General features: G+C 31.1%; 1 protein-coding gene and 3 long non-coding RNA genes across 4 annotated transcripts; 2 read left to right on the top strand and 2 right to left on the bottom strand.

Annotated features, from left to right (window-relative positions):
* Window positions 1–7,483: 7,483 nt before the first annotated feature.
* Window positions 7,484–9,387, top strand: LOC145076734 (uncharacterized). Its single transcript, XR_013692777.1, has 2 exons — window positions 7,484–7,895; window positions 8,746–9,387. It is a non-coding gene; the product is annotated as an uncharacterized LOC145076734 (long non-coding RNA).
* Window positions 9,388–12,808: 3,421 nt separating this feature from the next.
* Window positions 12,809–14,540, bottom strand: LOC145076707 (putative protein phosphatase 2C 75). Its single transcript, XM_079022514.1, has 4 exons — window positions 13,995–14,540; window positions 13,515–13,859; window positions 13,333–13,441; window positions 12,809–13,242 (listed from the first exon to the last, which is right to left on the bottom strand). Exons 1-4 carry the CDS (start codon window positions 14,523–14,525, stop codon window positions 12,860–12,862), a joined length of 1,368 nt encoding a protein of 455 aa, XP_078878640.1. The 5' UTR covers window positions 14,526–14,540; the 3' UTR covers window positions 12,809–12,859.
* A 1,844-nt stretch (window positions 14,541–16,384) lies between these two features.
* Window positions 16,385–18,358, bottom strand: LOC145073615 (uncharacterized). Its single transcript, XR_013691460.1, has 2 exons — window positions 18,121–18,358; window positions 16,385–17,329 (listed from the first exon to the last, which is right to left on the bottom strand). It is a non-coding gene; the product is annotated as an uncharacterized LOC145073615 (long non-coding RNA).
* LOC145073614 (uncharacterized) lies at window positions 16,419–17,527 on the top strand. Its single transcript, XR_013691459.1, has 2 exons — window positions 16,419–16,784; window positions 17,220–17,527. It is a non-coding gene; the product is annotated as an uncharacterized LOC145073614 (long non-coding RNA).
* Window positions 18,359–18,659: the final 301 nt, after the last annotated feature.

Genomic DNA, 18,659 nt, shown 5'->3' with positions numbered 1-18,659 from the left:
TAAGATTTAAGAAAAAATGCTAGCTTTATAAGTATGTATGATATATATATATATATATATATATATATATATATATATATATATATATATATATATACTAGAAAAGTTTGAGGCCTGTGCTAAGCACGACCCACAAAGGGCAATTTGGGTATATCTTTTGTTTTCCTAACAGCAGTGATCTCCTTAGTAATTTGACTTCTCTCGAGTCGCTTCACGTCCCAAATAACCCTTTCATGAACTCTTGGTTAGTACTGAAAGGGTTGTCTAGTAATGTAGGTCGTAATCTCATTTCCTTAGATATTAGTTTTTGTGGCGTTTCTAGTTCACTTCTTGATGATGCCTTTCACAACTTGACTTCCCTACTTAGCCTTGATTTGTCAAAAAATGAACTCACCAAAACAATCCCCAAGTCATTGGTTGATCTTTGCAATTTGAGACATGTTAATTTAGGAGGTAATTATTTTCCTAATATTAGTTTAACAAGATTTCTTGAAATTTTTTTTTGAGTGCAAGCCATCGAGCTTGGTGTCATTATCTCTTGGGTCCTCTAGATTTTCTGGTCATCTTACCATATGGAATCGGACAACTGATAAAGTGTTGGATACATAACACCCACACCTTGTACCTTTGGACCAATCTGCAATGCAACAGATAACAGAACACAAGGGTTAAAGAAAACTAATAGCAACATACTTTTGTTGAATTTTTTATTATAGCATTCTACTTTCAACTCCCAACAAAATAGAGTAATTCATAATGGTTCGGGAACAAAAGTAAATATCCCTCTAGACATGGGCAGGTATATTTTATAAAATGAATGGTTTCGAAAGTTATGGTTACAACTACCATAACTATGTAAGTACCATGCCGTTTCATGAAAGTTGAATGTTATTTACAAGTACACTACCATCAGAAACTTTAAAAAACTGACATTGCATTAAACCTTGAATAATTTCACAACTGCCAGCAATGAAAAACATTATTTTACTACTATTCTATTAGACATTAAACAATAATAAAAATACAATTTTTTTTTTAATCAGACCTCGCATTAGACATTAAACCTTCAGTGTATGTAATGATTGGTCTATCAAATAAATACAAAATCCATAATTATATGTTTAAATATAAAAAAACAGGAAAAACAAAAACGAATACATGAAATAGTACACAAATAACCAAACCAGAGATGATCGTTAGCTCCAAATTAGTTTGAAGTCTATGTAGACATCAGGAGCCGACCCGTCTAGCAAGTTTCTGGGGCAAACCATCCTTTCTAATTTCAACATGTTTCAGGTGATGAGGCCAATACTGGGTTCCGGTCTTCTTGTTTCCATTGGTATGTTGTCAAGGTGATACCTTATCAGAGTGCGGTCCATGTCGACCAACTTCAAGTGCTTTCCTCTTCCAGCATCAAACATGAGGTTAGGGATGGTAGACCAAGCGTGTAGCCATGACTTGGACAAAACGCTGGTGCGGGTTGCTTCATTTATCGACAACCGTGATTGTATATGTTGCATCAACATTGGAACATCTTCGACTTCTCATCTCATCCCTTCAATCCCATAACAACAAATCATCAAATTTCCAAAAAGAATTCAACTATAAAAACACTATCGTCTTAATTATTATCTTTTATACATATAACAAGAGCAGCAGCAGCATGAAATCACCTACACTTGTTTCAACAACCAAAACCAAACCAATACAACCAGATATTCAACTTCAAATCAAACCAAAAACACCAGTTTTGCATATCCATCACTGTAACCTATTCTCAAGCAGATGTAGGGAAGCTGTGAGTGACACAGATTTATGCAACAACAAAAACCATAGAAAAAAGACAACTTGCTGGCTGCACAATTACTATTAGTCAACTACTACAGTAACCATTCAACAAAAACTCTTACCCATCAAAAGACCGTCAATATGAGGCTGGGTATTCCTCAAATCGCTTTCAATCTCTTCCAAACCACAAAAAGTTTCAAATATTCTCTTTACAAACAAAAACCAAGACATACAAACGTCGTTTGATACCCATAATCCCAAGCTTATAACAAAAAGCCCTTTCGACTTTAGTTGCTGCAGTTTATGCCTACAATTGTTCATATGGAGGATCCACACCCACTAAACAAGATGCAAAACAAATTGGAGGATTTACCTGATGATACGATCCAATTGATTAAGGCGAGGAAAAGAATAATCTCAGAGATAACCAATACCACAATCACCAGAAAACCTAATACCAAAGAATAGATAGATTTGGTTGCATTAAAACGTAAAGACAAGGAGAAGTTATTTGTTGCTTCTTGCTTCATATCCTCATCCAGTAATTCCAATTTGAGGACCCTCTCTACAATGAATTGAAGAAATATTGTTTTTTAGTATCCATTTTCGGTCAGTTTACCCTTGGCGAACCCTAACTCCACTTTGGGGAATTGGAAAATCATGTAGCATATGTGATAAAACGTAAACTAAATCGATTACCTAACTCTTATCACCTTTCGTTGGAAATCTATATCAGCACCGAATTAGAGCCCAACCAACGTTGCCAAGTAGGGTTTTTTTCTATAAAGGTTGTTGTCGAAGTTTTTCTTGCAGCCAAAGTCGTAGTTATGGTTAATAGAGAACATGAATGGGTAGATGAATGGAGAAATGGTGGTGATATAGAGAGGATATGACATATTAAAACATGATTCATACCTGGTATGAATCGATGTCGATGTCCATAGCGTCTTTCAGAGTTGGTGACGTGGCGCATAATAACCGTGTTAAATTCTTGTAGGTGGCACGGTGGCACCAGAAAAAACTGGATGAAGAAGAGAGAATACGTTTGACAAGCTAAATAGTAATTGCAGCAGATTGATTTTGAAAGAAGAGAAGATGGTATATATATACCTTTTGTATGAGAGGTTGCGTTGACTCAATGCACCGTTTTCTGGAAACCCTGATAAAAAAAACTTGTCGGTTCACCGGCCCTTTGGTGTCGTTCCGGTGTTGGTGACGTGTTGTAATTGGAAGCCTACAAATGCTTTATAGGAGGCACGAGAATAAGAGGGTCTTTATATATATATATATATATATATATATATATATATATATATATATATATATATATATGGAAAACTACAATAAAGTCCCTACATATTGGCCTCATAATCAATTTAGTCTTTATATTTTTTTATTTATTCAATTAAGTCCCAAATACCGGTAATCGTATTCAATTTCACCCTTTGACCCGGTCAACAAGTCATCCAACTTTAAAAAATTACATTTTTGGCCCAAATTTCAAAATTTATTACAAATTTGGTCCAAAATTTACACTTTTGGCCCAGATTTTAATTTTTTTTTACAAATTTAGTCCAAAATTTACCCTTTTTGCCCAAATTTTAGAATTTTATTATGAATTCATCCTAACTTTACTTTTTTTTACAACTTTTTTTCTCAAAAATTTGTTTCTAATATGTTTTTTCTTTATAAACTCATATTTATATAAAAAAAAAAACATATTTTCACATAAAAATCTTATTTTTTCTATATAAAAACTTTTTTTTTTTAATTTTTTTGTATAATAAATATCTACTTATAAAAATAGGTTTGGATTATTTGTGTGATTTCTTTTAAAAAATCAATTAAGAAATTAAAAGTAACCCTAAATTATACTATCAAAATATAGTTTGTCAAAAACTAGTTACACTCATTTTAATATTATTTATTTGTTCTTTAATCGCATTTATAGGACAAATAATGTCAGTTCTTAACTATAGTTCATAGAAAAAAAAAACATTTTGTTAAAACATTTCGACATCATGTTTTTGAGTAGGTTGTGATACTTTCCTTGTGAAGCTCAACTCAAGCATGTTTCAGGTGTTTGAGTAATTTTTTTTAACCAAACTCATGTGCAAATTTTTTAGAACTTCAGGTAAAGTATTCTATTGTGTTATTGATAGTTATAATATTTTATATATTTATGTTGCTATTATATTTTTGGTCATTTCTCACTCCCCTAAAAACATATTTATCGATAATAAATTGCAACCGGTATTCCGTATAACAGACATTAAAAAATATAGGAAATACAAGATTATAAATAATCCAAGTAAGAAGAGGTTGATTGACAATAAAAAATCACAACCTAGATCGGACACATGCCATGAATGGATATGTCTTATTTAGATAATATATTTATTAAAAATTTATAAAAAATATATCAAAGTTATCATTTTAACTTTTTTCTTAAAAAAATTCTTACGAATAAAATATAATATTATTATATTATTTATATTTTTAAACTTTCATATATAATGTAACTAGTTTAAACTTTCATATAAATGTGATTAAAGAACAAATAATCAAAACATGTTTTTATAATTTAGGGTTACTTTTAATTTCTTAATTGATTTTTTAAAAGATATCACACAAATAATTCAAACCTATTTTTATAACTAGATATTTTATATACAAAAATTTTTTAAAAAAAGTTTTTATATAGAAAAAATAAGATTTTTATGTGACAATATGTTTTTTTTTGTATAAATATGAGTTTATAAAGAAAAAACATAATAGAAACAAATTTTTGAGAAAAAAAGTTGTAAAAAAACTAAATTTAGAAAGAATTTTTAATAAAATTCTAAAATTTGGGCAAAACGGGTAAATTTTGGACCAAATTTGTAAAAAAAAAATTAAAATTTGGGCCAAAAGTGTAAATTTTAGACCAAATTTGTAATACATTTTGAAATCTTGGCCAAAAATATAATTTTTTTTAAAAGTTGGATGACCTGTTGACCGGATCAAAGGTTTAAATTGAATACGATTATTGGTATTAAAGACTAAATCGATTATGAGGTCAATATGTAGGGATTTTATTGCAGTTCTCTCTCTCTCTCTCTCTCTCTCTCTCTCTCTCTCTATATATATATATATATATATATATATATATATATATATATATATATATATATATATATATATATATATATATATATATATATATATATAGTTACTAAAAGTATAAACAGTTAAACATAATGCATAAGTGTTTAATACGCAAAATTCAAGTTTAATTTTTCTACTTTATATACTCCATCACTTGCCACTCATATTTTCTATAATCGTTTATTTGTATCCCCTCTATTTTGTAATTTATATTTTCTATATTTTTACTTTTTAAAATATCACTTTTACTCTCTTCATTTTCAAATTTATAAAATATCACTTTAACATTCATCTTTTATCCCTCAATTTTATATAATTCGTCATTTACAACCCCTTTATTTTCTAAAATAATATCTTTTATTGATTTACTTAAATATCACTTTTACCTACTCCACCGTCGCCTTTAAAAAAATATGGCTTTCACTTCTATATTTCTAAACTTTCGTGTTTATCCCCGTCCCCATATATATATATATATATATATATATATATATATATATATATATATATATATATATATATATATATATATATATATATATATATATATATATATATATATATATAAAACCAGTTTTTTTAGAACGAAAGTATTTGTAAGAAATCATTATAAACTCATCATTTTTGGACACCAAAAATATCAATCTTCTCCCAACGGCGCATCTAAGTCATATCTAGACTAAAAAAGGATTTGACGATTTTTTTTGGGGATTTTGTACGACTGTTAATGAGCACAATCCGCGGTAATTAGGACTACAGATTGCTCATAAACAATCCATATAGCTGCTGATTGTGCATATCCACAGTTCATATGATTGTTGATTGTGCTCATTAACAGTCCGTACAACTACTGATTGTGCATACATGCAAATTTCAAAAATAAATAAAAGAAATTGTCAAATCCTTTTTTAGCCTAAATATGACTTAGACGCAAAATTTGGAAAATAATTAAATTTTTTTGTGTTGAAAAATGATGAGTTGATTATAAGTTCGTAAGTTTTTAAAAATCTTTTTGTTCGCACAAGAACTCAGCAATATATGTGTGTGTGTGTGTATATATATATATATATATATATATATATATATATATATATATATATATATATATATATATATATATATATATATATATATATATATATATATCTGTGTGTGTGTGTGCCCACGCAAAGCAGCGACAAAAAATAGTTTTTTTGGTGAATAGTTTTCTTACGGAAAAATAATTATTAGTTTTTTATATATGTTATTATGTAATAAAAAAAAATTACCACTTTTAATTAAAATATTTATGTTTAGAACTTATATTTATATTGTATGTTTATACATTTGATGTAAATTAATTATTATCTGTATGTAGTTTAACAAATGTAAATTAACTTATATTGATTAGTTTAATATTTTAAAACTGTTATTTTGCTCATGATTAATTTTTTTAATAATTTTCCTTAATTTAAGTCTTCAAATTTTTGGTAAGTATTAATATTTTTGTTATTTATAATTTATTTGTACAAAAAGCTTTGTAACTTGTACATCTTAAAATTGAAGAGATGGCTAATATGCTTTATATATATATATATATATATATATATATATATATATATATATATATATATATATATATATATATATATATATATATATATATATATATATATATATATATATATCTTAACCTAATAAATAAAGATAATTTTGTCAAATGTCAACTTCTTATTGATTTAACACATGGCATTTTATTAGAATTTTAAAATTATTTTTTTTCCACTTGTCATTTTTGTATTATTTTTTATTTTTATTCATCTTCCACTTATTAAATATCACCTCATAATAATTAATGTGAATTAATGTATATAATATACCTTCCAATTGTGAATTTTTATTTCTATTAATATATTAATCAATCTCATTTATGAATTTATATTAATTAGTTTTATTAGTATATAGATTAATTAAGAAAAATTACATAAATGGTCCTTGTGGTTTATTCTATTTATTGTTTTTATTTCGAAAGCTTACTTCAAAAAATACCTAATTTTTTACGTTAATATCCAACATGATTATTTAAAACATGATAATAATTTTTTATTAGTATAGACTGAATTATTTATCATTTCATTTATATTTATTTAAAAATTTTACTTTAGAAAATAGTTAATGTCTATCCCTTATATTTATTTTTTTTAATCAACTCATATAATATACGGGTCACACACCTAGTATGTGTGTGTATATATATATATATATATATATATATATATATATATACCTTAAAAAGCATTTACAAGATTTTGCTGAATTTTAAGAGGTATAAGGCTTATTACACTATTTACAATCAGTTTATGCATACAAAAATACCAAATCTTATCCTATTAAATTACGTACATTTTGAATTGGTCTTTGCTCTCATCTTCAAATTAAACTAAACTGGTCAAAGAAGAACCGGTCTTCCTTAGGTTTTGCCAATTGAATCAGTCAAGTGGGAATCGGTCTATAGATAAACTTTATATATAATCTATTATCTCGGTCTCCATAACCCATTCCTTGTAGAATAACCGTACATGAGTCGCCATCTATTCCCTCCTTAAACGCTATCCCTCTCTATAAAATACTCTAAAATTCCTCCCATAGTCTCATATCCAACGCAGTTACCCACCACATATTCACCATTGAGAAAACAATCATAGTCGCTGCTAAACGCCTCCGCCTTTCTCTTCTCTCGCATCTCTCCTTTAGAAACCCAAAATCCTAACTATCAAACATCACAACCCACTAACAGTGAACTTTATTGTCACATAACCTTCACAACCATCAAACAAGCCACCTTCATCACCGTCACACTTCATCTTACCACCGTTCACTACAGCCATCTCTCTCGAACAGCTAACGACATCTAGCATGTGCTACTATTCTATTCTCTCATCATTTGACCTTGATTTCTATTTTTGAAGTGTTAACCTCAGGTACCATTTTTGACCTTGATTTATATGGTGTTTTGGGTATAATTTGTCGAAACCTCACCTTTTTACCTTGATTTTACTCATAATGTGGTTTGACTTTGAATATCTAACCTCATGTATCATTTTTTCACCTATATTGTTATGGGTCATAAAAGGAAAAAAAAAACCATCGTTTTACTTTGCTTTCATTCAGAATCTGGTATGACTTTGAAGATCTAACATCAGGTCCAACATTTATAGTTCATATGCATGATTTCTTATTGACTTTGTTGTCTTTGGTTTAAATATTAAAAAAAAATACCTTACAAATAAAATTATTTAGAACTTAACTCTCAAGAAGAATTCAAGATCTATTGATTGTGGTTTGTGTTCACTGAAATGGTGTGGTTGCTAGGAAACCTATAATGACAGTCTCAAGGTAATCCATTTTCTATCACTTTCCCACGTGGATCGATACACATTCTTATTTCCTTTACAATGTTGAGTTTTCATGTTGACTAATTTGATGTTTATAACCCTTCTAAGTTTTCATTGTTAACTGCCTTCAATATTGCCTTCAACACACACATAAGTCGGAAAGGAAAGGTCCTGGTACAATCTTGGAGAAGAGGGAAAGAAGAGCATATTTGTATTTTCCCTTTTTGTTTTCCTGTTTCCTTTATAAATGCTAATAAGATGAAGTTTCTCTCTATATGTAGGTAGTATATGTGTATGAAAAGTTTATGGAAGAACAAGTGACTTTATCATAAAAAAAAACTATCAGTATCAAGATATGTATACTATTTTTTATATTTGTATTGTTATGTTCATTAAGATTGTAGCTTCAAATTTTAACCGGTTCTTATATTAACAGGGATGCTTTTCTTGAGGCAGGGATTTAATGCATGAAGTAATTCAAGATGATGAATTTTTTATGCCGAAATCAGTTTATTGGACAAATACAGTTAATCTAATCTTGCATGATTAAGTTACTAACCTGGTTGAGTTTTTAGTAGCCAAATTAGTTCATAAAAATGCTTATTTAATTTGATTATTGAATGGGGTTTTGATGTGCTTGCATAATCCTTAATGATAGTGGAGTGACCTCTTTTGTTGTTTATATTTCTCCATCTGCTCTTCTCTGCTCAAGGTTTCTGGTTGGTGATGGTTTGAATCCATTGCATTGAACTTGACTTGTTGTAATTATGCATTGAAATGTGGATGTGGAAAAAGTTGTATTTCTATATCTGTTTGTCTATTTTTATTCTTTATTTTTTCATTCACAGGAAAGAAAGAAGAGCCAATATTTAGAAGTTTAGTCAAGGCAGGATAACTAAAATAAATCAAGAAGCACATATGGTGTATATAATTTGCTTGAGAAAGAATGACCTGATAGAGGGTCTATAATTTGTTTAACTGTTGTATTTTAAAAAATGGTACTTTTATGTTAAGTATCGTATACCAAAATGGGAATATATTATTTTTCTTATTAATCGATGTAATATTATTGTTTGGATCTCGAATGCATCCCATATTCATGTTAATTGTTAATCGTTAGTATTTAACTTTGTCATTTGATTTTAGGCTTTAAATTGCATCGAATATTTGAAACTCATATGTTTGATTTTAGTGTAAAAAATTCAATTTCAAAAAATTTCTTATTAATGGATGGCATCGAGTCTACGTCCAATTTTCAATACGTTATGATAAAGTAAACAACTAATTAATATTAAATAAATTCACCAACAATATATTTATCTACCAAGTTGTTTCTAAAGAATTGTAGATTCTTTTAAACATTACAAACTAATTCTTTAATATGGTATATCCTTAAATATTTAACAAAAAATATTTTATTATAATAAAGTAAATATTAATGATATAAATTTCATCTAAATACATTGTTGGTCGAAAAAAATAACAAATAGTTGAACTAAAATTAATGTTTAATGATAGTTGTGTCTATTCTCATTGTCAAATCTTTTAACGAAACTTGAGTAAATAATAAGTATTTGAAGAAAATCACCAACAAAATTTGTTGTTGAAAAAAATAACCATTTAGTTTGGAATGACACTCTGGATTAAAAAAAAAAGTTATGAAAAAAAATTAAAGTTTGGATCAACATTCCAAAATCCTGGACTAACATTCCGGATTTCACGTTATAATTTCGAATTTTAACAACCACCCCCCCCCCCCCCCCCCCCTCCTTGAGAATTTCAAGAATGAGTGACATTCTATTAAACAAATTTCAATTTTAAGAAAAAAAAATCATTTTTTATTTAATCTAACAAATAACTAAACAAGCATAATAAATAGGGAAATCTTCGGAAAAGTCCTAATACTTCACCCTAATTTACGAAAAAGTCTCAAAGTAAAACTGGTTTATGAAAAAGTCCCTATTACCGGATAAAATGACGATTTGACCCTTTTTTCCGGTTTATTGGTTTCAATACTTGCTCGGTTTCATTAAAGTCTCATTATTTTACGATAATTTTCATTAAAGTCCCATTATTTTACCATAATTTGGGACTTATTCATAAATTATGGTAAAATAATGGAACTTTATTAAAACCGAGTAAGTAATAAAACCGGGAAAATATGGCCAAATCGTCATTTTTACCGGTAATTGAGACTTTTTCGTAAACAAATTTTAGTTTGAAAGTTTTTCGTAAATTATGATAAAATATTGAAACTTTTCCGGAAATTTCCCTAATAAATATGAACAATATATGATCTTAGGGCATGGAATCAAACATTCGGTGGAAAAGTGGTGCCATTAACCACTTTAAAAATGACATTTAAGACATAAGTAGAGATATTGACTAAATCTGGGATGAGACATTTGGAAGTAAGCGTCCATTTTTAAAAACTGAACAGATGATTATCTCTTTAAAAAAAAAACTCATTTATAATTGTTAGTTTACTTAATTTCATGTATTAATACAAAACTATTAGTGAAACATAACGAATAATTCAATAACAATTGATTATATACATCAAATGTGGTGTATAAAAAGTGTTGCATGATTAATAATGCACAATTAATTAAATATGTATTAATGTATATTTGTAAATAATTCCAATTTTTTTATTTTTTATTTTATTGATTTGGTTTCTCCAAACACGACTTTTTTTATAATTGTTTAGATGTAGTAAATTATTTGCGCAAAAAAACCTATTCCATCTAGAAAATAATTTTTGAAAAAACTATCCACACCCATCACTTGGCGCGGGTAAACGGCTAGTATATATATATATATATATATATATATATATATATATATATATATATATATATATATATATATATATATATATATATATAATTTTTCCTCGTCTATTTTCTTAATACTCAACAAATGCACCTAAAAACATGTGCAAAATACACTAACTTAATTAATAAATTGAGTAAATTACACTATTCATCCAAGCTCCAAATGCTAAATTGCGCGTTCAGTCCCTATTTTCAAAAATTACCCCATCTATCCCTCATTTAGTTCAAAGTTGCATGTTTCATTCCTCGTTAATTTAAATTTACACATTTAATCATTTTCGAGGCATAAAATGACCATAATGCCCTTTGTAATTTTATTTTTCATTTATTTTTATCATTTTTTATTATTTTTAGTTATTAAAAATATTTTAAATAAAATGATAGGTCCTCTCTCTCTCTCTCTCTCTCTCTCTCTCTCTCTCTCTTATTGAAGAACACTTAACCACCACCAAGATCACCAGAAATCTAATCCACCACTAGAAAATATACCCTCACCTCTCTCCACTTCACTCCCTCACTCCACTCTATTCTGGTTCCAACCTCAAGACCACCACCCTCCTTCCATCGAGGCAATTGTTTCACCTCTTCCTTATGATACATGCTTCCCGAAAAAGAACCACAAACCACCACCTCCTTCACCATTGCCACCCTCTTGTACAAACACTAGCCAAAAACTAATTGTGAACCTCCATTAACCACCTAACCAGCAACATTACCTCCAACAGCCTCTACTGGAAAACTCACCTATGATTACTTCAAACACCACATGTAGAATCTCGACCCACCACCATCACCACCAAAATACCACCTTCGTATACCACCAGCCTCTAAGGTGATGTTCCATACCTCATTGGTACATCTATAGCAAATACCATTTTCCAACCAATGTAACTACATGATGTGATCACAATCTATGGTGAGAGAGTTGTTGCCGATTTCTGGATATGGAGGATCGCCATCATTATAGCCTCCGATGGAACAACCAACGTAGCCTCATCACCACAGTCTCCAGTGGAACCACCAACTCTGCAATCACCATCACCATTGTCCCCTATTCGACAATTTATTACACCATAACCTGCAATTCATTGTCTCTCTTCAATTCATTGTCTCTCTTCACTTCACAGAGATAAATAAAGCCCAAAATAGAGAGGGGGTTCTCTAACCATGGCTTTGAAACGTGTCGCCATCGTCGAACCATCTAGTGTTCGCCATCAATTGAATCATCGTCACCTGCACCTCTCAATACCTCAGATTCTCGTATTTCAAACAGAGATGCAGGTGGGTCTAGGGTTTTGAACAGGGATGGAGGCGAATAGGAAGGAATTCGGGTCTAGGGTTTTGAACAGGGATGGAGGCGAATAGGAAGGAATTCAGGGAAGGGGTTAGGGTGTTCTTGGGCAGAGATATATTTTTTTTTCTTTTTTCTTAATCTAAAAACCATAAATTAATAAAAGAAAAAAAAATTTAAAAAAATTATTAAGGACAAAATAATTATTTTAGTTCATAGGGACAACTGAGTGAAAAAAATAATAAAAAAAACAAAATCTTGGTTAATTTTTAAAAATAAAAACAAATTGAACAATTTAACATTTGGACGAGGGAACCGTCTAATTTACTCTAATAAATTAAAACTACTTAACTACCGATTAATACCGTAAAAACACAAATAAAGATCTACAATATTACTCAAGAAATTCAACAATAACAAAGTTACCCTACACTATTAACCCTCTCTTTTTTACTTTCACCTTTTCTTAAATCAACAACAATCACACTTATATTATCATTGCTCCGCCGTCCCATAGCAAGACGTACCAGTAAAGCCGCCGCCGATGCGGTGGCACTTCGAGATGCGTACACCTGCCCACCACCACCACCACCTCCTCCTCCTCCGGCCGCCCTTTGAGCCACCATCCCCATTTTACATTTTTCATCTTCTTGTTGGCACTTACGAACTACCTCGCAACTCAATTCACTTGATAAAACATCCCACAATCCATCACTAGCTAATATCAAACTCATATCCTCTGATTCTCTTCTCGTGAATGTGTACTCCGGCTCCGATATTACCACTTGTTTCAGAAATCTGTCCCCTGTTTGAACACGTTGAACAATTTTATCAAAAATCAACTAAGATTATAACAGAAAGTTCATTGATGAAAGGAGTAGAACTAGAAGATAACCTATAGCTCGAGACATAGCAAGAACACCTTCAACTCGTGCCCCGTTTCCGGCGAACAAGATCCGGCCACCGGAAGCTTCGATTCTTTCACGTTCGTCTTCCCGATCAGACTATAATTAATTAAACAAATGGAATATAACAAATCTGACTTTAATCAAGACTTTGAAACGACTTTGTGTTTACCTTATGGTCAAAGGAGAGTGGTACGGCTTTTCCGCTACGGCTGAGGACGGCGCGTGAGTCGCCGCAGTTAGCGACGATTATGAACTCATCTGTCAAAAGCAACACCACCGCCGTCGATCCTACCAGAGATAACTGCGGATGGAATCTACACATCTTCGAGTTTTCTATCCCGTTGCATTGACATAACGCCATCGCCATCTCATCCATCCTCTCGAAACTCCGGTTGATTGATGTCCGCCATAGCTCTTCCACATCTTCTCCGGTTGACTTGTCTCCGGTGGTTCTCACGCGCATTAACTCCTCCTCCATGATAACGTGCATGTTCTCCTTACACAATGCAGACACCTGCTCAACACAAGTCCTGTAATTACTATTTTGTCCTTCAAAAGTCAAAAATTAAGTTACAAACTGACAGAAATGCCCTCTTGGAACACGAAAAAATTTCTGATTTTTACATATATGTAAAGACACGTGGCTTACGTGATGCCCTCCGTGGCCATCGAATACACCGAAGAAATGCACCGGTCTGTAACCGTTTATCTCCGGCCGGCAGAAGTTCGGCTGAACCGATATCTCGTCCTCCATGTCACGCGCCCTACCAACCACCGATATCGACCCGTACAGCGGTGCCGGTGAAGACACCGGCGTTTCTTTATTACTAGCCGACGGCTCGGCGTTCTCATTCACCAACTCCACCGCGGGTGACTTTGGAGCATCCAAGTTATCAGTTCCGGTTCCGGCGACAGGGGAAACTAAAGCTAACCTCCTCCTCATCTCAATCCTACGTCGACGTCTTTCCCGGGATTTATCAGGTGAATCAACATCCTCGTCGATCGGCCGCATCACGCTCCTCCGACTGCCATACACCCGCTTCATTGAAAATGGCCGGCGATCTGTAAATATTGAAAACTTACCATCATCTTTAACAGAGGTTCGAAAAGTGAAAACAATTTCCTTTTGCTGAAGGATATAAAGGAGGTAACGGAAGGGGCGGCTGCTCTCGGTGCCCATGAAAGCCGACTATGTGGCTCTCTGATGTTGCCACGTGGGAACGGGGTCAATTTAGATGGCGATAAACGACGATGGGAGCTGACACGTGACAGCTGAAGTCCTAAGAATAAAGTCTCAAATTGTACACTTGTGGGCCCGTTATGATTCTTTTAGTACCACGTAAGTGCCTTCGGAATTGACATCTTGGGCCCATTTTGAGTTTCCTTGGGTCCATCCACTACGTCAAACTCAGGACTCAAGTCTTTGTAGTTTGTACACATACAATGATACAAGATCATATAAGGTCATGTATAGTTGTTATGTGAATATTCTATGGTATTTGTATTTGATTATGATAGTTATCATTTCGATAAACATCGAGAAGATGTAAACCATTTTGTATTATAAATATAAATAGCGACTTGAGATCAATGGAATTACAAGATTGATTTTAATTTTTTTATAGTATCCGAGTTATTTTTTATAATTTTTTAGTGGAACTATCTCTTTATACGATTACTAGTTGGGTCGTTTAAGAACCTTCATGACTCCAATGTTATTCTTTATTCTTCTATCTCGTAGAGGGTTAGAAATGGGGATATATTCTAATTTTCGATTTTGGAGATTGTTTTGTATGGAGATGGATAATGGTTGTTGGGTTAGAGATCAATGTGTAAATGGGATGTGGTCTCCAGTGTGATGCCTTCTGATTCGTGGATGAGCAATTTCATGATATGATGTTGATTTTGTAAGATGTTTTTCTTTCTACATGTCGGATTCAATTTTGTGGGCTTTCTTAGCTAGGAGTGCTCGTGCTCCTATATTGACGATCTCTCTAACCCGTTTCTTGATGTTAAAACAAGGTGGTGTAAGCTTATGCCAAATAAAGTAAAATTTTGTTGCATGGCATATTACACTCTAGGCTTAACTTGACTAGACCTTGTCTTGATATAGATACGATAGATTGTCTAATGAGTAAATGTAGTGTTGAATCAATTAACTATACTTTGGTCTTAGTATGTGGTTGTGATGGAGGTTTGGAGAGGCGTTGCCAATTGGTGCGATATTACTACCTTACATTTTTAGTCCATATCTAGATGGCTATCACTGGTTAATGATGCAAAAATGGCAATCTAGCGCATGCAAAGATTCTAAGTGATTGTAATTAATACAAGTTGGATTATGTGGAGGTACAGAAACTCGGTTCTGTTTGATACTGTTTCTATTCATAAGAGCGACTTCATAAATATTATTGTTTTATGTTTGTTTCACTAGTATAATTTTATAAATACAAGTGTAAATTGGTTGGAATGATCACATGATAAACCATTGCAAGTTTCTTTTTAAAAGTTTAACATTTTGCCAGACTTCTTGGTTTTTATATATATTTTGGTTGTTCAAATATATATATATATATATATATATATATATATATATATATATATATATATATATATATATATATATATATATATATATAGTTAGCTTATTTTGTTTTCACTATCTATTGTGTGCATGTATGATTGATTTTCGAAGAATCATTTTAGTTATTTTAAGAAAGAAATTAATACATATTACATGTTGAAGATATAATGGGTATTAATTATAAATCTTCAGCATTTAATATGCATTAATTACTTTTTTAAAATAACTAAAATGATTGGTCCAGAATCAATCATACATGCACACAATAGATAGTGAAAACATTTGAACCTCTCTCTCTCTCTCTCTCTCTATATATATATATATATATATATATATATATATATATATATATATATATATATATATATATATATATATATATATATATATATATATATATATATATATATATATATATATATATATATATATATATATATATAACACATAACATATTAGGACTTGACGGCATAAAAATATCATATCCGTCTTGGGTTAATCTATTTAAACTACATGCAAGCAGACATAAAATATTGAATCATAATAACCACACCATTCCAACATGTCAAACTTATCCTACATATGTGTTGAATGTTAGGCTGATGGGAGTGGAGATGCTAAGCACTCTCGCTAAGAGCTCGCTAGGAAAAGGAACACCGCCCCTAGCTCTCGCTAGGGGGCTCGCCAGCTTGAAGTCGCTACATGCGTAACGAGAGGAGAGAGAGGAGAAGAGTAGCACCTGATTGGTTCTTTCCTTTTTGACCTGAAAGATCTTGTATGAGCCAGACATTCACTGGCCAAGAAAATAGATGCTCAAGCTCTCAATCGTTTCCCCCCTTTTGAATTCTTCAACTAGTAAGAGCTTTTGCTTGTTTTAATCAAACTAGAAAACCCAAATCTTGTGGTTTAGCTTCTGGAAGAACCCATTTTGTTTGTAGTTTGTATACCAATTGTTATCAGAAATTAGTCTTCTTGAGTTCGTCAATATCACAACCAAATAGTGAATCCAACCAAAATCAACAAACTCAACTCTTTAAAACCAACTTGATGATCGATTTTTATAGTAAAAAAAGTCTTTGAATTGATTAAGGGTTAGATTTGATGTTATTGTACTAATCAGTTATCTCTAATTTACATGCACACTACATGTTCGATGAAATGTCGGGCTCAAATGTTTGCTTGCGGTCTTGCTCTACATCTCTAGTCTTTTTGTTTTGTTGTATATGTATTAATAGCATATGGCTTCCTAACTGAGTATGACTAATTTTCCTTCTAAATATAATTTTGTAGGATCCAATAATGAAATGGGTGATTTGATTCATTAATCCAATGAAATGTGTGATATGCTTCAAACATGTTTTCATTGGTTGATGTTTTGAACCAACAGCCGTGATTTGGACCTGAAACAACATTAGCAAGGAAAAGATGTAAACAGAGCAATAACAAGAGCCTGCAACTCAATTTCAAATGTAACTGAAATGGGAGTTTGAACAAGTATTGCTGAAATTATCCGGGTCTATGATGGATTATGTATAAAAAAATATATGTAAAATTTTGTGTATTAAAAAATATAATTTATTTAAATTTGAAAATAAAAATAGAGTGTTAGGAGTGTTACCACTCCCTATGAAATACTAAGAATTGGATGCTAAGACAAAAAGATGACATGACATACAAAAAAATGACATGGCAAGATGCTATGAGTGCACTCCCTTTAGACAATCAACAAGCAATAATAAACAATAAAGAACAACAATTAATCAAAAAACAATTTTGATTAATAACTCTCACAAAAAGAGAATGACAAACAGAGACTTTAAGGGGTCAGGAGGGGCCATGGCCCCCCTGCTTTTTGGCTTCGTAATACTTGTATAACAATTTCATACATATTTTATTTTTTAGTAGCTTTCTTGGCCCTTCACCTTAATTATATATAGAATCCAAAATTTCATTCAAATAGCTACTCAACTCCCAAAAATCAGAAAAATCAATCAAATATGATCAAAATCAGGAAAATATATAAGAACAAATCAAAACAATCCTAAAAATTAGGATATCAATTGACTAGGAAACTAAATATCTTATATGAAAGAAAAAGAGCATTCTATAATCCAAGTTGTTAACCCAATTTATGAAAAAAATATAAAAGCTCAGTCTAGAAATTCACCACTTCTGGCAAAAAAGTAAGTACCGGAAAGAAAACGTCGGCCGCCTGAATGCTCAACTACGAACAGATTTCTCACCAAAAATAGAAAATGTTGACCCCATTAGGTGTTCACCATCCCTCTCCTCTAGTCCTCTCCGCTAGTATTATGTCTCTCCACTCTAAAGCTCGCTGAAGTGCATTCTCCAATTCTCATCAACAAGGTAGCAACTTTCGTCGCCGAATCTGTGGATGTGTAGGTTTTCTTTTTCTCTTTCTTGAAGTAGAATATTTACTTGAAGGATATAAAAGATCACACCAACCTACTATCTACAATAATAGTTAAAATATTAAAAAGTTGCAAGTCTACTTTAATAATTATTAATATTATTTTATTTTATGAAATATCAAATTTTCTTTAAAAACGAATTGGAATTTAGACTAATCATTTACCGTGGTTTATCTTATATTATTCCAACATGTCGATTTTATAACACATGAAGGGAAAAATACATTCTCAAAATTTCTATAAAATAGTAGTTTGGGGATTATGTGGGTTTTGTAACATTCCATATTTATAGCTAGAT

This window comes from Lactuca serriola, chromosome 9 (genome assembly GCF_051521515.1).
Source record: "Lactuca serriola cultivar US96UC23 chromosome 9, Lser_US96UC23_V15, whole genome shotgun sequence".
Lineage (NCBI taxonomy): Eukaryota > Viridiplantae > Streptophyta > Magnoliopsida > Asterales > Asteraceae > Lactuca > Lactuca serriola.
Note: the sequence above shows the minus strand (reverse complement) of the source record. Positions and strands in the feature narration are given on the sequence as shown.